This window comes from Aspergillus foveolatus, assembly GCF_047715535.1.
Source record: "Aspergillus foveolatus strain CBS 279.81 unplaced genomic scaffold BDW70scaffold_9, whole genome shotgun sequence".
Classification (NCBI taxonomy): Eukaryota; Fungi; Ascomycota; class Eurotiomycetes; order Eurotiales; family Aspergillaceae; genus Aspergillus; species Aspergillus foveolatus.
Genome location: NW_027396073.1, coordinates 493746 through 513350, shown reverse-complemented (window position 1 = coordinate 513350; position 19605 = coordinate 493746). Strand labels below are relative to the sequence as shown.

The 19605-nt window shown below is 51.5% G+C and overlaps 4 protein-coding genes across 4 annotated transcripts; 2 read left to right on the top strand and 2 right to left on the bottom strand.

Annotated features, from left to right (window-relative positions):
• Nucleotides 1–1117: 1117 nt before the first annotated feature.
• Nucleotides 1118–2861, top strand: BDW70DRAFT_171969 (uncharacterized protein). Its single transcript, XM_073743366.1, has 2 exons — nucleotides 1118–1897; nucleotides 1948–2861. Exons 1-2 carry the CDS (start codon nucleotides 1142–1144, stop codon nucleotides 2620–2622), a joined length of 1431 nt encoding a protein of 476 aa, XP_073598765.1. The 5' UTR covers nucleotides 1118–1141; the 3' UTR covers nucleotides 2623–2861.
• A 2802-nt stretch (nucleotides 2862–5663) lies between these two features.
• On the bottom strand, nucleotides 5664–6307 carry BDW70DRAFT_122929 (uncharacterized protein). The gene has a single exon (XM_073734809.1). It carries the CDS (start codon nucleotides 6151–6153, stop codon nucleotides 5749–5751), a length of 405 nt encoding a protein of 134 aa, XP_073598764.1. The 5' UTR covers nucleotides 6154–6307; the 3' UTR covers nucleotides 5664–5748.
• A 1290-nt stretch (nucleotides 6308–7597) lies between these two features.
• BDW70DRAFT_130961 (60S ribosomal eL34 domain-containing protein) lies at nucleotides 7598–8938 on the bottom strand. The gene is made up of 4 exons (XM_073735902.1): nucleotides 8841–8938; nucleotides 8753–8766; nucleotides 8482–8605; nucleotides 7598–8314 (listed from the first exon to the last, which is right to left on the bottom strand). The coding sequence occupies exons 1-4, from the start codon at nucleotides 8862–8864 to the stop codon at nucleotides 8126–8128; spliced, it is 351 nt and encodes a 116-aa protein (XP_073598763.1). The 5' UTR covers nucleotides 8865–8938; the 3' UTR covers nucleotides 7598–8125.
• Nucleotides 8939–9162: 224 nt separating this feature from the next.
• Nucleotides 9163–18519, top strand: prp8 (U4/U6-U5 snRNP complex subunit PRP8). The gene is made up of 2 exons (XM_073734805.1): nucleotides 9163–15781; nucleotides 15958–18519. Exons 1-2 carry the CDS (start codon nucleotides 9339–9341, stop codon nucleotides 18431–18433), a joined length of 8919 nt encoding a protein of 2972 aa, XP_073598762.1. The 5' UTR covers nucleotides 9163–9338; the 3' UTR covers nucleotides 18434–18519.
• Nucleotides 18520–19605: the final 1086 nt, after the last annotated feature.

The window sequence follows — 19605 nt, the reverse complement described above, 5'->3', positions numbered from 1 at the left end:
GCGCAGCGATTGGGCTAGAAACATTAACCGTCTGTCAAAGGATTGGGCTGAGTCTGGCGAAAGTGCTCGGACATATGATATCAGATACCAGAGCAACTCCGAGAGCATGGTTTCCACGTGCCTTGCGTGAATATAGAATGCTTATTTCACTTTTCAGACACCCTCCTGATTATCCTCCGATGGTTCCATCTCCGCCCGGTCGGGGACTGCGTGTTTCGTCTTGCCGGGATGGTCTCGTCACGTGTCCAGTGAAATCGCCTCCATGTGCGAGACAGAAAGCTTTCTTCATTGTTGTCTTTTATTTTATTTTCTTTTTTTTTCTTCCACTTGGAGGGGCGACTATTCCGGTGCTACCTGACTGCATGCCTGTTCCGGGGTTCCGGCTGGTCGGGGAAAGCGGGAAAGGGCCCCGGCCTCAGGCTGCAGGATGCACCGAAAGGGCGATTTGGGAGGTCAACAAGTCCAGTTCCAGAAGGGTCTTGCAAGGGCTGTCAAGACAGAGAGTCTGGCCAGTACAATGGCCGACCCACAGGATGTGCTGCAGGTGGCCGCCCGCTTTCCCCCCTGTCCCAGCTACACGCTCAATCCCAGTCCGTCAGGCATTGTAGACTGCTCATGTAGACCCATTGCGTAGCACGAGATCCAGCCTCTAGCGGTAGTCGAAGAGATCATTGGCCGTCTGTGAGCATGATCGCGTTCCACGACGCCGAAATGGCCGTCTGCGACGACAACCCCGGGCGGAAGGGCTTGGGGGAACCTGTCTTATTTTTAGCGGATTGTGGGAAAAAGAAAAGTAGACCCTCTTTTCCAGCAGAGGATGTTTGTCTGAAGCTTCAAAAATCTGCAGGCAGTTTGCAGCAGAAGAAGAAAGAATTGGAGCGTGTCTGTGTTGGCAGTGGCCTTGTAGAACTGTGTGGTATTGAGTGGTCACACGTAGTGGACATGACAGTAGGCGAGAAGCAGGAAGCGAGAAGCAGGAGCGAGAAGCAGGTACTAGACGGCTTGCAGTACTTCTCTTTCACTTCAACACACTTGCAGCCCCGTTCTCTTTTTGCCTGATCGGAGCCTTATGGTCTTATATGTCTTCCTACTTCCCTTGCCACTTCTCAATTGGCCTTCTATACTCGTCCATACTTAGAAGATGCACCATTCTCTATACCAACCTTCATACTCCAGCTCCAACCGCACGACGCCCGAGACCCCCCCTTCTCTTGTTGACCAGTGGTCGGAATCCAGCTCCAGCAGTCCCGAAGCAATGTTACCTTATCAACAACCATGGGCTGTCGAGCCCGCCATGAACTGCTCGTCCTTTCAGTCCCAATCGCCGGCCGAGCCCTCACCAGACGGCCTGCCTCGTATAGTGCCTTCCGTGGGCGGCCGTCTTCTTGAGTGGCCCGCGCCTCTGATGGCGTCTAGCTACTCCTCGTCCAGGCAATTCAAGCCCGAGATGCGGCGGCTCCCTGCTGGCAAGCACCTGCCGGATTGGGCGCACGCAAAGTCATCAGAAGCAGCCTCGTTCTCCATGTACAAGGCTTCAAATCCACTTCCCCCGCATTCGCACTCGTCATCATCCTCTACAGATCCGGCCGCAGCCACAATATCTCCTACGTCGACAAGCATGCCATACCACTCGCTCCCATTGAGCATTGTGAGCCCACCTGGCAAGCTCGAAATGAACCGTGAGGGTGCACCGACGGCAAATGCGGACGAGAATGAGGACACCAATGCAGATCCTCCATATTCGCAACTCATCTACGAAGCTCTCTCAGCCGCGCCCGGGAAGAAATTACCTCTTCAGGGTATCTATTTATGGTTTGAGAAGAACACAGCCAAGGGGAAGGACCGGAGCTCGAAGGGTTGGCAGAACAGCATCCGACACAATCTGTCGATGAATGCAGTAAGTCCGCATTCGTTTATTCTGAAGTGTCTGCTGACCTGGTTGACAAGGGCTTTGAAGCTGTTCGGGAAGAGTCTACGCCAGGGAAGAAGGCAGTAAACTATTGGCGCCTGACGGATGAGGCCGTAAGCAACGGCATCCAATCTACAACCCGGTATAGAAAACAGGCGAATTACAAAAAGCCAGTTACGTCGGATCCGCCGGCTCCCCAGCGCCAGCGTTCTGGGGCCAAAGGAGGGAAAGCCACGAAAATCACGGCTAGGTTTCGAAGCAATGGTCTCAGCATGAATAGTATGAGCCAGGAGGAATATCGACGAGATCGAGTCTGCCGCCAAAATCTACAGCAGCACCAGAGCCACAACACGCGCGTGACGCCCTCGCAGAGGCATCTCCCCAAAAGCTTTATTTACAGCCAGTATCTTCCTCGTCCGCCGCCCACGACAACAACGGCCGCATATGCACCGGGGGTGATGGGAACAACATCATCCACGACACTCCCAATGACAGCGACACGTTCTCCCGCCATCGAGGGTTTCAATTTAGGTAATGTCGTTGGCTGTGCTGACGCCCCGCCCTGCACGTCCGCTACTCCCATTTTCTGTGACATGGCGGGGCCGGGTCCAGATTGCCTCGTCTTTGACGCCGGGTTTATGGGGATGGACGGCATCCATTCGTCCTTTGCGGGCTCAGAGATCTCGACTACAGATCTTCATATTGGGTTATAAGTGTCCGTGAGCATGCATTACGCACGCACGCTCCAACTAACCCCTGCCCGGCCTGCACTGCCTGAGCTGGACGGGTGGCTAGCTAGGGGGCTACTTGGGTAGGCTAGATGCTGACAGCGCCTGACAGAGAGCAGCGACTACATGAGACGAGAGAAGATGGGTCATGATGAATTGACGAGTTAATGTGAGGCATGTACGTTAGAGTCTAATACTGTTCGATAACCAGTGCAGTAGTCTGCCCACCTACCGCGGATATAGTCTCAGTGTACGGCGTTACCAGGAGCATGATCTACGATTCCATTCTCTATGTCTATCCTTGTATCTTCATGGTCTCAACGGCCCTGATCGACCAAGTCATCACATCCATGCGCAATTTCCCTAGCCTTCGTCCTAGTCCTAGCTCAAGTACTCGTTCTAGGCAAAAAAAGAAACCATCCCTCCCCCCCCGACAAAACCCTCTCGTGCCAACCCCGGCGTACTGCAGAGTGTTGGCGCTCTGGATTTGCCTTCCTTTCCATCCTCTCTATCCACCCATGGGGATCGGCTCCCTTTCCATGCAATGCAGTCGCATTACTCCATAGTCCGGATAAAGCAGATATCTCCGGTGCCGCAAAGAATCACGGACTCGTTCGTAAGCACTTTCTTCCATCCATTTTGGCTCGTATTTCAATTAGGTCTGGTGATCATTATTTTCTTTTGAGGTTCACGCCCTAGTAATGGTCGCCGTTATGTAGGGCCGTGATACAGACGGACATTATTTTGCATGGATAATACTTGTAGCGCTACAGAATAGCAATGAGGTTATCCATGCCCATGCTGCCATGGCATGCGAGGGGGCCTGAGGCCCGCGAACTACAAGTTACAGCTCGCCACCTGGTCCATGAATGTATGTACGTATGTACACTGTACCTAGACGCCTGGCCGGCAAATAAATCCGGAATTATGATGATCAGGAGTAGCCAAAAGAAACGAGAACGAGAGGAGGAAGGATTGCGAGCAGTCGACAGTTGACAGCTCGCTGGCTCCTAGAGAATGTCGCGGCACCACTGAGGCGAGGTCTCTACCGGGGAGAATGCCTCGGCAAAGTAGCTGAGGTCCAGGGTTGATCGAGACGACGAAATCGCAGATCCGGGTTGGATGAGTCTCCTACCGGTCACGATATGTCATGCAGGGTGGACGGGAGATGAGTTGGGTAGTAGTCTGTCAACTATATATAACTAAATACCACTAAATATAACCAAATATAACTAAACATGTAATATGTATATAAGAATAAGGTACATGAGATGGTATGCTGCCGATGAAGAGGAACGGAGTACCTATATTAGGCTGCTCTGCTCTAGCTCCTCGATCCATAAGGAAGCTTACGCCTGCGCTGACAGCTGGACGCGGGAGTATTAAGAGCAGGGGTTCGGTTCGTTCGTCCAGCCCGTCCTATGCCGTTGTTCCAGCGCAGCACAACACAGCACCCTCCTCTCCAGGATCAGTCAGGGCGTCCAGTAGCAGAGCTCTCTTGGCTTGGAGTAGGGCGATAGATATTCTCATTCGATGGCGATATCCCGAGATTGGATGGTGGCTGATGGTGTGAGGGCGGCTTCAAGGCAACGCCGGTCAGGGTCGGGTCAGGGTCGGGCCAAGGTCGGATGAGGTCAGGTCAGCTCAGAGTTTTCAAAGCCTCGTGATATGGTTGTAAAGAGGGCTGGGAGCTTGCAGGGTTGAATCAGAATCGGAAGAAGGAAATCCCTCTGCGGGAGTGCTGACTGGCTGGAAAAGGAAGGAGGGAACAGTTGGGGGCTGGTCTCTGGCCGCTGGCAGGGTTGGCCTGGCGGGTTGGAGTGTCAAAGCGTCGTACTTTTTGTATACTTCTTATCTTCTTACCTGATGGAATGGAATGGAAGGAGTATCTTGTGGGCAGGACCCGTGCACTGTATGCAATAGATCCAAGTGAGAGTGATCTGGGGCAAGAACCGCTGAAGATCGCTCCCAATGTACTCTCAATGTACTCCAAATGTACTCCAGAGACGCCAGAGCCACCTCTATAGATCAGATCACCCGCTCGTCGACAAGGGACAGATGAGACTGAAGAAAGTCCCCTCGGACGGGCGGCGGGCCGTAGGGCCCTAAGGCAGGCCAAGGGGACTATTCGTCTGTATGTAGCGTGTCAAATGCCAGTAGTGGGGTGGCTGCAGCAAGCCTGCAAATTAGCCGCAGTGTCATAGAACGGACTGAGGAGAAAGAGGAGTCACTCCTGGGCATCTGCCCTTTGGCTTGCTCCAATCACTATGCGCGAAATCTCTTCTCTTTGGGCGTACGACTGGCCGTCTGTCTTCCCCGAGAATGGGCGGGACTTCCCCCTTCACCCCATGCGGCTATGACTCGTAGAGAGTAAGTATGGAGAAAGTATAGAGTAAGCATATGCACAGAACCTTGAGTTTTAATGGATGACTCGCCGACTCGATCGACTAGTGCGTGACATTGCATCGACTATAGCCTGAGGCGCCGTAGGCTGAGGAGGCGCCGTAGGCTGGGCAGAAGTACGATCCAGCCTGGCACACGAGCGTCGTCCACTTCGTACTCTGTACTTGTAAGGTATCAGGTACCGACTGTCTTTGCGGGCCGTGCCGTTGCATCCGGGTTCATTGACTGTTTATTGCCTTGGGAAGAGGTCAACACTGGTGGTGCTCTGTCTCGCCGTAGGCGGTATTTTTTTATATAGCCGCCTACGGTGTACGCGGTATACGCGATACGGTATCTACGGTATCTGGTGGTCAGTCATTCATTCATCACAACAACTATCCATCGCTGAAGCGTCGACCCCATCAATCTTAACCCACCAATCACTTCCTGTCACAAGGTACTTCCATCCAACCGACTGCGGTCTAGTAAAAAGTGAAGTTGCCTGAATGCCTTCGGGAATTACTGCGCCATTGCCGCCAGTGTCAGGCCCAGCGTGCATGACATTATCTGTCACTTTGACCCGGTGGTCGTGATGACAACCCCGTCGAGACCTCCTTTCTCGCTGATCCCTGTTGCGCTTACTTTCGATAGTTTACTGGGATGGCTTGAGATTGTTGCCTTGGCTGACCCAGTACGAGGTTCGTTCTGGCTTGCGTCAAGAGATAATCCCTATTCCGTCATGATGGCTTCATGGGAAACCAAGACTCCTGCATTGCATTGTCCGGTTACGGCCGATACCGAAACAAGCTGACACGAGGATGAGGACGAGGATGAAGACGAGGACACACCGCTGCGCAGGCTACCCACAGATCTCGTGCGAGGCTGGACCCGATGTCTCAGCAGCTCCAGTGAGGCACCGTGAGTCTCGTCGAGTGTGACGTGCGTCTCGGGCTCGGTGGCTCGACGTAGTGACTCCCGACTGTCTCGGATTAGAACTCCGTCCACCCAGCTGCAATTTACACAGAGAGAGATCTCACTAAAGTCATTGGACTGGAGAGGGTCGAGAGATAGGAAAATCCCGCTGACCAGCAGCACAAGCACCCGGAATTGAAACAGAACAAATCTGTAATGCATTGATGGCGAGCCCTTTCAGTCCTGATCAACCCCACCAGCTGCTGCCATTTTCTGCGACTACAGATAACCCTCGGGTACGCGCCTAAGCGACCGTGACCTTGAGACGCGAAGCTCGACATCATATCCCAAGCGGGGCTCTTGCTTGAGCTGCAACTGCAAGTGAGAGTTGAGGGAACAAGAGCATTTAGAGTTGCGGCTACGCAGCCAGACAATACATACACCAGGACCATCCCAGTTAAAAGTCTTATCTGGTGTTCTATTTCTCCACTGCCTGGTATGGCGACTAGCAGACGATCCACGTACTACGGATGGGTTCGCCGGCGACCTACAGAGTACCTACCTACCGGCTCTCTGGCTTTACATTCTGTAGAGACATATCAGTGGAGCTAATCAGACGGTACTTTCTTTCGTCTCTTCATTCCGCGAGCCCGAGCAGTCCCAAATATGGTGTGCATGCCTACACCGAACTATTATCCTCTTTCCTGCAGAATTGTCCGCCAGCCAAAAGCGCCTCATACAGAGTTATTGATACTGGGAACTCGAGATCGAGAAGCCGCATTTTAGTCTAGATCTCCAGCTCGGATCAGCGCAGTTCAGCTCCGGCACGCCTCCGAGTTATCTCCATCCCGCGGAATCGTGTTAGGCACTCTACCTCTCCTGTCGCAAGAAAACTCAATTCACGCAAAGTACGAGGCTTGAGACTAGCTCGGCTCCAGCTGCGGCGCGTCAGCTAGAATCTATGGACCAGAACTTTAGTAAAGGCGTACTTTTGGCGCATCTGAAGTATCCAGTTTCCGGTCTAGAGCCCACTGTTCGTCGACGCCATTGCCGTGGACAAGGTACGCTTTGTCCTCGAGGGCGCGAAAGCACTTCGGCTGCCCATTAGTCTAGTATTATCTAGGTATATGGTTTATCGGGCTAGGAACTTTCAGGTCTCGTAATGCCTGTACTTTGGTTCGTGGGCTACCCACTGCCTTACACCCAAATATATAGTTGCTGGCGAAGAGGGCCGTTATTTAATTTCAGCCTCGCGAGGGAATGAAGAAGAACTAGGTACCTCGGTAAGGAGTGTGGAATGTAGTTCGGCTACACATTTTTTTTTTGGGGGTGTTGCGCAAGTTCTCCGGACAGGCCTTTGTCCTTTGATCGCAGTCTTAAAAGCAGCCAACATACTGGGAGGGTTCTTGTGAGATAGGCGAGATGTTTCAATCGTGGCACGTACCATTTACGCGAGCGAAGTCCACTACATTCCCGGTGGTCCAAAAAGTGTATTTTACGTACGTGGATTGCGTAGGATAGAGTACATAGGAACAGCAGTTCGCGATTTGGCCTGCGGGCGCCCGCTATCCGGGCGCCTGCACTATCGTCCCTTTCTGCATTTCATTACAGGAACCTTTGCCTTGGCTGGGGTTCGTCTGTAACCAACTGCTGTGCTATGCCATGGGGCTGAGCTGAGGCCAGGGCCGGGATAAGGACAGGGTTCAAGATGGCTGTTGTAAGACGGCAGATCATTCATGTGGTCCATGGGGTTGGCGCGGGTTGCAATCAAGTCTGATCGACTCCCGTCTGCTTGCCACGAACTACAGATAATTTGAATTGCTGGCTGGTGCTTGGCGTCAACTTACACTGATCATGGCAGAGGGGGTAAATGCAGGGGTTGGACCCTGGACATTGCCCTGAATTCGGCCTGGACATTACCCTGGCCCGACTGATGTGATGTCTGGGATCGCAACTCCACGAGGATGGAAAAGTAGATCGCCGTGAGAGTCCGAACCCAACACGACGCCTGTTCTGGTCCCTGAAACAAAACCAAGGGGAAGGATAGACTGTCGGTCATAAATATACTCATCGAACTACGACATCGCCGCGCAAATGTTCACAAACGGACTGAACCATAACCGCCAGATTTTATTTTTCCATGATTGATTTGGTTTCCACTAAACACAAAACACCGACTTTGGATGTGCACCCCTTAGCGCTTAGCAGCCTTCTCCTGAGACTCCTTGAGCACCTTCTTGACGATCTTCTGCTCCTCAATCAGGAAAGCACGGACAATGCGGTCCTTGACACAGCCGGCGCAGCGGGAACCACCGTAGGCACGGCTGACGTTCTTCTTGGGGCGCGAAATCTGGGCGTACTCGCGGGGGCGGAGGGCGGGGATCTGAGAAGGAAAGTTGGTCAGTCTTGTGGTCTCTTATTGCATGTGGCCGTTTCGATATTTTGAATCCATTCATCGATCCCCTTTCTTTCTCTCTTTTTCTTTTTTCTTTTTTTTTTTTCTTCTCTTAAAATATGAAATTCAGCCAGATCCGGGGACTCGGTACTCACACCGGGGAGCTTGATGCCACAGTCACCGCACTTGGGAGCGGTACCCTGCTTCTTGAGGTGCTGGTATCGCAGCTCGCCGCCGGGGGTCTTGACGATGCGGACGCGGTTGGACCGTGTGTTGTACCTGTGCGAAATCCCATCAATATCTGTCCAGATAAAACCTGACACAACATCGTAGCAAATTCATCCCCAATCTACGCCAAACATCGCAAAATTGTGCTGTATAGACGGATACGACTGGGGAAGGCATTTGGTGGGATTCTAAACGTACGGGTTCCGGCGGCGCTGCGAAGAAAAATTCGATCAATATTCAATTCATTTTTTATCGTAATGGGCAAGGACACATAGAAAGAACTCACGTATTGCAGTCTGTTGTTGGCCATGTTGACTGTGCTTGAACCTCTGAAGGGATGGTCAAGAGATTGGCGTCGTCGTCGGTTGTCGTCGTGATCCTCGTAGAATTCTGGCAGTCGTCTGGATTTGTGTGGGTTTCTCGGAGCCCTCAGAGGCCGCGCTAGCGCTCATTTGGCGAGCCTGCGCTAACCCGCATCCGGACTAGCGCGCTTAAGTCGGAGCCGCCACCTCTTTTCGAGCTGCATCACGAGAAAGGAGCCTGACGTGAAGAAAGAATCATCTTCCATCGTTGTCGCGGGAAGGGGAATCGTCTAGGAGCTGGGTCTTCTTTCATTCTTAGGACATTGAATCTACTTTTCCGACGCGATACACTTTACTTTTCATTGACCCGACCATCCTGACTGATGAATTCGCGGTCAGCAGGATCTTTTCTCTCGACTTGAGTCTTGACGCGACTGCACGTCAACCCCGGAGAAGAGTATTCTATCTCATCGACGACAGCGATGGCATCGCTGCCTCCTCCTCCTCCACCAGGATGGGGTGCGTCAGCGCCGCCCTCGATGCCTTTGGCGCCGCCTCCGCCGGGCTACCAGCCGCCAGCCGACCCGAACGTCGCGAAATACGCTCAGAAAAAGACAGAATGGCTACGGACGCAACGGAACCGGTTCGGAGAGAAGCGGAAGGGCGGGTTTGTCGAGACGCAAAAGGCTGATATGCCCCCGGAGCATCTCCGTAAGATCGTGAAAGATATCGGCGATGTGTCACAGAAGAAGTTCACAAACGAGAAGCGCAGCTATCTCGGCGCTCTCAAATTTATGCCCCATGCTGTGCTGAAACTGTTAGAGAACATGCCTATGCCTTGGGAGTCAACGAGAGAGGTGAAGGTTTTGTACCATGTTAATGGCTGTCTTACTCTTGTAAATGAAACACCCAGAGTCATCGAGCCTGTCTTCCATGCTCAGTGGGCGACGATGTGGGTGTGTATGCGACGAGAGAAGAGTGACAGAAGACATTTCAAACGTATGCGATTTCCTCCATTTGACGACGAAGAACCGCCGCTTTCGTGGTCGGAAAATATCGAGGATGTTGAGCCGCTAGAGCCGATACAGATGGAACTTGATGAGTCTGAAGATAGTCCGGTATACGAATGGTTTTATGACCATCGACCACTGCTTGATACACCGCATGTGAACGGGCCGAGTTATAGAAAATGGAACTTGGATCTTCCGCAGATGGCCACGCTTTACCGGTTAAGTCACCAGCTTTTGAGTGATGTTGTTGACCAGAACTACTTTCATATGTTCGATCTGAACAGCTTCTTGACAGCCAAAGCTCTGAACGTTGCTATTCCCGGTGGACCTCGCTTTGAGCCTCTGTACAAGGACATTGATCCTAACGACGAGGACTTCAGCGAGTTCAATGCGATAGACCGCATCATTTTCCGCGCGCCAATTCGAACCGAGTATCGAGTTGCGTTCCCCTTCCTCTACAATACACTTCCGAGAAGCGTCAAGGTTTCTTGGTACTCTCACCCTCAAGTTGTATACGTCCGGACCGACAACCACCCTAACCTTCCCGCTTTTTACTTCGACCCTGTCATCAACCCGATCTCTTCCCGCTCCGTCGCGCCCAAAAACATTACAGTCAGTCACGAGGACGAGATTTTTGGACCTGGGGGCTACGAAGATGACTTCGAGCTTCCCGCTGAGGTGGAGCCATTCTTCGCTGATGAAGACCTCTACACGCCCGAGACTGCCTCTGCTATTGCTTTGTGGTGGGCTCCTCATCCATTCAACAAGCGCTCCGGCAAAACGGTCCGCGCGCAGGACGTTCCTCTAGTGAAGCACTGGTATCTGGAACACTGTCCTCAAGGTCAACCGGTCAAAGTTCGCGTGTCTTACCAGAAACTTCTCAAGACGTACGTCCTCAACGAGCTGCACCGGAAGAAGCCTAAGGCCCAAAACAAGCAGGACCTGCTAAAAACCCTGAAGTCGACGAAATTCTTTCAGCAGACAACGATTGACTGGGTTGAGGCCGGGTTGCAGGTCTGCCGCCAAGGCTTCAACATGCTGAACCTTTTAATTCACCGCAAGAACCTGACGTACCTGCACTTGGATTATAACTTCAACTTGAAGCCGGTCAAGACCTTGACCACTAAAGAGCGCAAGAAGTCGCGATTCGGAAACGCTTTCCATCTGATGCGAGAGATTCTTCGTCTCACCAAGCTCATCGTTGATGCACAAGTCCAGTACCGCTTGGGAAATATAGACGCCTTCCAGCTTGCTGATGGTATTCTCTACGCCTTCAATCACGTCGGGCAGCTGACGGGTATGTACCGCTACAAGTACAAGCTGATGCACCAGATTCGATCGTGCAAGGACTTGAAGCATTTGATCTACTACCGCTTCAACTCTGGCCCGGTTGGTAAGGGCCCCGGTTGCGGTTTCTGGGCTCCAGCTTGGCGTGTCTGGTTATTCTTCATGCGTGGTATTATTCCTTTGCTTGAAAGGTGGCTCGGAAACTTGCTTTCTCGCCAGTTCGAGGGTCGTCACAGCAAGGGAGTTGCCAAGACAGTTACCAAGCAGCGTGTAGAGTCTCACTTCGATCTGGAACTCCGCGCGTCTGTCATGGCTGATCTGATGGACATGATGCCCGAGGGTATCAAGCAGAACAAGGTGAACACGGTGCTTCAGCACCTGTCAGAAGCATGGAGGTGCTGGAAGAGCAATATCCCTTGGAAGGTTCCTGGTCTCCCTGCGCCTATCGAAAACATTATTCTGCGGTATGTCAAGAGCAAGGCCGATTGGTGGATCTCGGTGGCGCACTACAACCGTGAGAGAATTCGTCGTGGTGCTACAGTCGATAAGACCGTCGCTAAGAAAAACCTGGGCCGTCTTACTCGTCTGTGGCTCAAGGCCGAGCAGGAGCGCCAGCATAACTACCTCAAGGACGGTCCGTATGTGTCGTCTGAGGAAGCTGTGGCAATCTATACCACAATGGTCCACTGGCTGGAGTCTCGAAAGTTCTCACCTATTCCGTTTCCAAGTGTCTCTTACAAGCACGATACTAAGATTCTGATTCTCGCATTGGAACGTCTGCGTGAATCCTACTCTGTCAAGGGCAGGTTGAACCAAAGTCAGCGTGAAGAACTGGCCCTTATCGAGCAAGCATACGATTCTCCAGGGACAACACTGGCACGGATCAAACGATTCCTACTTACTCAACGAGCGTTTAAGGAAGTCGGAATTGATATGAACGACAACTACAGCAACATCAACCCTGTGTACGATGTTGAGCCCATTGAGAAGATCACTGATGCATACCTTGATCAGTATCTCTGGTATCAAGCTGAGCAGCGTCATTTGTTCCCCGCCTGGATCAAGCCGTCTGATTCTGAAGTCCCTCCTCTGCTGACTTACAAGTGGGCCCAAGGAATCAACAATCTGTCCAATGTCTGGGAAACTGCCGATGGTGAGACAAACGTGATGATCGAGACAGAACTGTCCAAGGTCTACGAGAAGATCGATCTTACGCTGCTGAATCGGCTCCTTCGTCTGATTATGGACCATAATCTGGCGGATTATATTACCTCGAAGAACAATGTGCAGCTGAGCTACAAGGATATGAACCATACCAACAGCTATGGCTTGATCCGTGGTCTCCAGTTCTCAGGCTTCGTGTTCCAGTTCTACGGATTGATGATCGATTTGCTCCTCCTTGGTTTGCAAAGAGCAAGCGAAATGGCCGGTCCCCCCCAGAGCCCGAACGACTTCCTCCAGTTCAGAGACCGAGCGACTGAGACGAGACACCCGATCCGGTTGTATACTCGTTACATTGACAAGATCTGGGTTTTCTTCCGTTTCAATGCAGACGAATCGCGCGACTTGATTCAACGCTTCCTGACCGAGAATCCTGACCCGAACTTTGAGAATGTCATCGGTTACAAGAACAAGAAGTGCTGGCCGCGAGACTGTCGGATGCGCTTGATGCGCCATGATGTCAACCTGGGCCGCGCTGTCTTCTGGGATTTGAAGAATCGTCTCCCCCGATCCATTACCACCATTGAATGGGACGACACCTTTGCCAGCGTTTACAGCAAGGATAATCCCAATCTTCTGTTCTCCATGTCCGGCTTTGAGGTTCGGATCCTTCCCAAGTGTCGCAATCTTAATGAAGAGTTTTCGGTGAAAGATAGCGTTTGGTCTTTGGTGGACAACTCCACGAAAGAGCGTACAGCACACGCCTTCCTACAAGTCACGGAAGAGGATATTCAGAAGTTCAACAACCGAATTCGGCAGATTCTGATGTCGTCCGGCTCAACCACCTTTACCAAGATCGCAAACAAGTGGAATACTGCTCTGATCGCCCTCTTTACGTACTACCGTGAAGCTGCTGTTTCCACCGTCAACCTCCTCGACACCATTGTCAAATGTGAGACCAAGATCCAGACTCGCGTCAAGATCGGTCTGAACTCCAAGATGCCGTCCCGTTTCCCTCCGGCCGTCTTCTATACCCCGAAGGAACTAGGAGGCCTCGGTATGATTTCAGGCTCACACATCCTCATTCCCGCCAGCGACAAGCGATGGTCCAAGCAAACCGATACCGGAATCACCCATTTCCGCGCGGGTATGTCACATGACGAGGAAACTCTAATTCCCAACATCTTCCGATACATCATACCCTGGGAGGCCGAATTCATCGACTCTCAGCGCGTGTGGATGGAATACTCGCAGAAGCGGATGGAGGCTCAGCAACAGAATCGCCGTCTTACCTTGGAAGATCTCGAAGACAGCTGGGATCGCGGTTTGCCCCGTATCAACACTCTATTCCAGAAGGACCGCAGCACCCTCAGCTTTGACAAGGGTTTCCGTTTGCGCGCTGAATTCAAGCAGTACCAGCTCATGAAAAGCAATCCTTTCTGGTGGACTAGTCAGAGACACGATGGTAAATTGTGGAATTTGAACGCTTACCGTACAGATGTTATCCAGGCACTGGGTGGTGTAGAGACTATCCTTGAGCATACTTTGTTCAAAGCAACAGCCTTCCCGTCCTGGGAGGGTCTATTCTGGGAGAAAGCTTGTCTTGCCAACGGCACCCAGTTGTTGCGATATGATGGCACCAAAGTCAATGTCGAGGATGTCAAGGAGGGAGATCTCCTTCTCGGTCCTGACGGTGGACCTCGCCGAGCTTTCAACATTGTCAGCGGCAAAGATCGTCTCTACCGTATAAAAATCGACGGGGACAAGGAAGATCTCGTCGTTACCGCGAACCATATCCTGGTCCTTCATCGAGCGAAAACGATGAACACCAGTGTGTACTTCGGTCGGTCAAAAGAGCAGCAAGGTGGCGCTGGCGAACAACTGGATATATCTGAAGTATCAGCAGCAGAGCGCTACGACACTGTAGAAATGACTGCCGCTGAATTTGCTGCACTAGACCCGCAGGAACGAAGTTGGTATCGAGCCATCAGATGTCCTGGTTTCGAACTACCTGAGCAAGATGTGCCAGTGAATCCGTATTTCCTCGGCTTGTGGCTGGGTGATGAAAGCCGCAATCAATCGGCAATTTATTCGAATCATGAAGAAGCTGTCTGTGAGTTCCTCGTCAATCATGCTGCTGAATTGGACATGCATCTTGTCTACCATGGACAATTGGCATACAGCACCGTCTGCCACAAAAACAGACCAACAAACGGACCGATTGCGCCTGCGAATAAAACCCAAACAGTGCGTCCTACGGTTCGTCAAACTCGACGGACCATTCGCCAGCAGCGGCTCGCCGCGGAGCATGCCGCTGCAGGGTACACCACGCAGCGTGAGACAGCTAGCTCAACACCCCTTCTCGAGTCGCCGACGACTGAAAAACACGGCCTTCTTTCTAGCGCCGAGACTCCTGCGAGACGTCGCAAGCGCCAATCTCTGCCCGGTTCTGTGATGACCGAGCCCCTTATGTCCAGATCTGCATCTGCCTTGAGATCTGTTCGAACTGCATCCGGACTGTCCGAATTCAATGATGTGACGATCGTGTCCACTGCCATTCCAGATATGCAAAACTCCGGTATTAAGAATCAGGGAAGAATTGCAAAAGCGACCCAGCAGCAGGGTTCCAAGGAAGAAGACGACTTCCGACAGCAATATTCTCAAGCAACTCAAGATGACCTGGAGTTGCTTGAATGTCATCTTGAGTTGCTTGAAACAGATATTGAAGATGATGTTGACAGCTCTGACGAACGTGAGGATGTTTGCGTGGTAGGCTCGGATGATGAATCGATTGGAAGTAAAAAACAATATCAGTCCAGTCACCGTCGCCAAATCCATCGTCTAAGAACTGGTCATCGAGGATATGGCGATCTAAGTGATGACGAACAAGAGCAACTCTTAAATTCTGTCGTCGAGCGCTATGCTGGGGGTTCTCGTCTGAATGCACTCCAGCAGGAACTTAGCAAGTTGGGTATACTCAGTCCTGAAATAGGACCTATCAACGACAAGAAACGTATTCCACAACTCTATATGCAAAACTCGCGTTCCGTTCGCCTTTCTGTGTTAGCAGGACTTCTTGATAGTGACGGGTGGTATATTTACCCAGAAAACATGTTCGGTTTCGCGCAGAGTGAGCTCTGTCATAAGGAGCTGTTCTGGGACGTTGTTACGCTAGCAAGATCTTTGGGTTTCGGCGTTTGGACAAAGAAGCGCACGATGCCGGACCCAACAAAAAAGAGGATGTCACCAATGCTGGTCGCCCAGATATCCGGAGACTTGGCTGAAATCCCATGTGTTCTGGCAAGAAAAAAGGCCATGCCGCGTCTTATTCCCCAGTCGCATAGTTTCGCCATCAAAGACATCTCTCTCGAATCTGAAGCAACTGAATGGGCTGGTTTCCGCGTTGACAAAGATCAACTCTATCTACGACATGACTATGTTGTACTGCATAACAGTGGCTTCGAAGAGTAAGTCTCACTTGACCGCCCTCCTTTCTTGTTTTCTTCCTCTTGCACTTCTCGTGGTCGGATTTTTGGTTATAGACCCCCCTCGATACACCCCCTTCCGCCGCCTAACCCACGAACCCTAACCCTAACTCCCATTGTTCACGGTTGACCGCGGCCAAAACTAACTATTTCTCTAGGTCTATGAAATTCAAGAAACTCACGAACGCCCAGCGGTCCGGTTTGAACCAAATTCCTAACCGTCGGTTTACGCTATGGTGGTCGCCAACCATTAACCGTGCCAATGTTTACGTTGGTTTCCAGGTGCAACTGGATCTAACAGGTATCTTCTTGCACGGAAAGATTCCCACTCTCAAAATCTCCCTGATCCAAATCTTCCGTGCTCACTTGTGGCAAAAGATCCACGAGTCCGTAGTCATGGATTTGTGTCAAGTCTTTGACCAGGAACTTGAGCAGCTTGGCATCGAAGCAGTCCAGAAGGAGACCATTCACCCGCGTAAGTCATACAAGATGAACAGTTCGTGTGCAGATATCTTGTTGTTCGCCACGAACAAGTGGAACGTAACCCGGCCTTCCATCCTCTTCGACACTAAGGATGTGTACGAGCCTACCACGACAAACAAATTCTGGCTTGATGTGCAACTCCGCTACGGTGACTACGACTCTCACGACATTGAAAGATACGTTCGCGCTAAATACCTGGACTACACAACAGACAGCATGAGTATCTATCCGTCTGCAACGGGTCTGATGATTGCAATCGACCTTGCTTACAACCTGTACTCGGCATACGGGCAGTATTTCCCTGGCCTGAAAACGCTAATCCAGCAAGCGATGGCCAAGGTTATGAAGGCCAACCCTGCCCTGTATGTGTTGAGAGAACGTATTCGAAAAGGACTACAGCTGTACGCCTCTGAAAGCAATCAAGAGTTCCTGAACTCTCAGAACTATTCGGAACTCTTCAGTCCCCAGATACAGCTGTTCATCGACGATACCAATGTCTACCGTGTCACTATTCACAAGACCTTCGAAGGTAACCTTACGACCAAACCCATCAACGGTGCTATATTCATTTTTAATCCCCGGACTGGACAGCTGTTCCTGAAGATTATCCACACCAGTGTTTGGGCGGGACAGAAGCGTCTTGGTCAGCTTGCCAAGTGGAAGACCGCAGAAGAAGTCGCGGCTCTTATTCGGTCCTTGCCAGTCGAAGAACAGCCCAAGCAGCTTATTGTTACCCGAAAAGGTCTTCTTGACCCGCTTGAAGTTCACCTTCTCGATTTCCCTAATATCTCCATCCGTGCTTCTGAACTCCAGCTGCCTTTCCAGGCAGCTATGAAGGTCGAGAAGCTTGCAGACATGATTTTGCGCGCGACAGAGCCTCAGATGGTTCTGTTTAACCTTTACGATGAGTGGCTTAAGACTATTTCACCATACACCGCGTTCTCCAGATTGGTCTTGATCTTGCGTGCCCTTCACGTTAACATCGACAAGGCGAAGATCATCCTGCGGCCTGATAAGAGCGTTATCACCTTGGAGCACCACATCTGGCCCTCGCTTTCTGATGAAGACTGGATGAAGGTTGAAGTGCAATTGCGCGACTTGATTCTGAACGACTATGGCAAGAAGAACAATGTCAACGTTCAGAGTTTGACAAGCAGTGAAGTTCGAGATATCATTCTCGGTATGGAAATTAGCGCGCCTTCCTTGCAGCGACAGCAAGCAGCGGAGATTGAGAAGCAGCAGGAGGAGGCGAAGCAACTCACAGCTGTGACAACAAAGACGCAGAACGTTCGCGGCGAAGACATCATTGTCACTACCACATCTCAGTACGAGCAGCAGTCGTTTGCGTCCAAGACTGAGTGGCGTACGCGTGCGATTGCCACATCCAACCTCCGCACTAGGGCGAACAATATATATGTCTCGTCAGACGATATCCGCGATGAGGGTTATACGTACATCATGCCGAAGAACATTCTCAAGCGTTTCATCATGATTGCCGATCTTCGCGTGCAGGTAGCAGGATATCTCTACGGTAGCTCGCCTCCAGACAACGACCAGGTGAAGGAAATTCGCACCATCGTCATGGTCCCGCAGGTCGGTAACACTCGCGAGGTCCAACTTCCTCAGCAGCTGCCGCAGCACGATTACCTCAACAGCCTGGAGCCCCTCGGAGTGATCCACACCATCTCCGGCAATGAGCCGCCGTACATGACTGCACAGGACGTGACTCAGCATTCTCGCCTGATGAATGCCCATTCATCCTGGGACAAGAAGACAGTGACGATGACCGTATCGTTTACACCGGGTTCGGTCTCCCTTGCAGCATGGGGTCTTACACCCCAGGGTTACAAGTGGGGAGCCGAAAACCGGGATACGACTTCCGATCAGCCGCAGGGATTCTCGACCAGCATGGGCGAGAAGTGCCAGTTGTTGCTGAGTGACAAAATTCGCGGATATTTCCTCGTGCCCGAGGACAACGTCTGGAACTACAGCTTCATGGGAAGCTCGTACGGAAGCGTCGAGAAACGCCCGGTATATGTCAAGATCGACACCCCGCTTCGGTTTTACGACGACCAGCATCGCCCGCTGCACTTCCAGAACTTCGCAGAGCTGGAGGATATTTGGGTTGATCGATCTGATAACTTTGCTTAAGCGACTGAAGGCGTTTTATTGTTTGTATTTTTCACCCTTCGTCTCTCTGCATTAATACATTTGTGGTAAACTTGTTCTTGCTTGTTTCATTTATGATGATCTGGATCAATATTATGGATGAAAGGAAAAGACACTCTGGGGATGAACTAGCCAGCATTGTATGTATTTAGTTTAATAAATCTGTTCTCGGCCAGGTTTGTGATCTCTACGAATATAGTAATCGTCGTCTGGATGTGGTAGTCCGAGCCCACTAGGCACTGTGGGACTTGAAGGTCCCTTCGTGCCATTCTGCCAATTCTTTCGACAAATTCCTCCATCAATACTCCTCGTTTCCTTCTCATCGTCGAGGCCAGTCCGGCAAGCCATTATTGATTATATTTCTTGTTTCAGTCGCTTGGGAGTTTTACCTTACGCGGAAATACAACTTTGCCGCTACTAGTTCCGATCCTTGACAATTGGGCCCAGCTTCATTTCGCCTATCGAGGAGCGTGGGGGTGGGATCATCGATCTGTTTCACCATTGCTTCACGGCCTCGACTCAAGCTCGGAAAGCAAACTTAAATATCGATCGACAGAAAGCAAGGCAGCTCGAAAGCTGTAGACAATAATAATGTGAATGGGAAGACAGGCGGCCGCGATGGGTGCGCGATGACAGCACTGCAGCTGCACGATACCGGGGTTGGCATGTTCTGAGCCTCGTTCGAAACTCAGTCATGCTCTTCAAGTGTTTCGATGCGACGATGACGGCTATCTACGGACATGTGCTTGTTCGTTTCGCGCTTACGGACCGTATCTGAGGGAGGTAAAAAGCCTTAGCATTTATTCCCGTGGCGGCAACGGCAGTCTTCATTTAGGGATCGTCCGGGCACCTCGCTCCTCGCTGGAAATCGCAATCAGCATGGTGATACACTTTGGGCTACTGTGCTCCGTCCTCCCGCGCTGGGTTGAACTAGGCATAAAAAAAGGATAGGCTGATGTGCTCGATCCCATGCCATCACTGTCCGCTTCCGCCACCCACAGCCTTGTCTCGCTCCTGCCACGCTCGGACGCTAGGCTCGTTTGCTCCGTCCGACCGTTGTCATTGTCGCGCTCATCGAGGATTCGAGGAAGAGTTGTGTATCATGGTACGAAGTACAGGCACCTTTGCTCATTCCAGAAATCTGGAACACGGGG

What these genes read in the sequence shown, in the direction of transcription:
- BDW70DRAFT_171969 (XM_073743366.1), top strand. Translation starts at nt 1,142, where the DNA reads ATGCACCATTCTCTATACCAACCTTCATACTCCAGCTCCAACCGCACG. An exon ending in ACAATCTGTCGATGAATGCA is followed by an intron (nt 1,898 to 1,947) that starts GTAAGTCCGCAT and finishes CTGGTTGACAAG; the next exon opens with GGCTTTGAAGCTGTTCGGGA.
- BDW70DRAFT_122929 (XM_073734809.1), bottom strand. Translation starts at nt 6,153, where the DNA reads ATGCATTACAGATTTGTTCTGTTTCAATTCCGGGTGCTTGTGCTGCTG.
- BDW70DRAFT_130961 (XM_073735902.1), bottom strand. Translation starts at nt 8,864, where the DNA reads ATGGCCAACAACAGACTGCAATAC. An exon ending in GTGGCATCAAGCTCCCCGGT is followed by an intron (nt 8,315 to 8,481) that starts GTGAGTACCGAG and finishes TTTCCTTCTCAG; the next exon opens with ATCCCCGCCCTCCGCCCCCG.
- prp8 (XM_073734805.1), top strand. Translation starts at nt 9,339, where the DNA reads ATGGCATCGCTGCCTCCTCCTCCTCCACCAGGATGGGGTGCGTCAGCG. An exon ending in CATAACAGTGGCTTCGAAGA is followed by an intron (nt 15,782 to 15,957) that starts GTAAGTCTCACT and finishes CTATTTCTCTAG; the next exon opens with GTCTATGAAATTCAAGAAAC.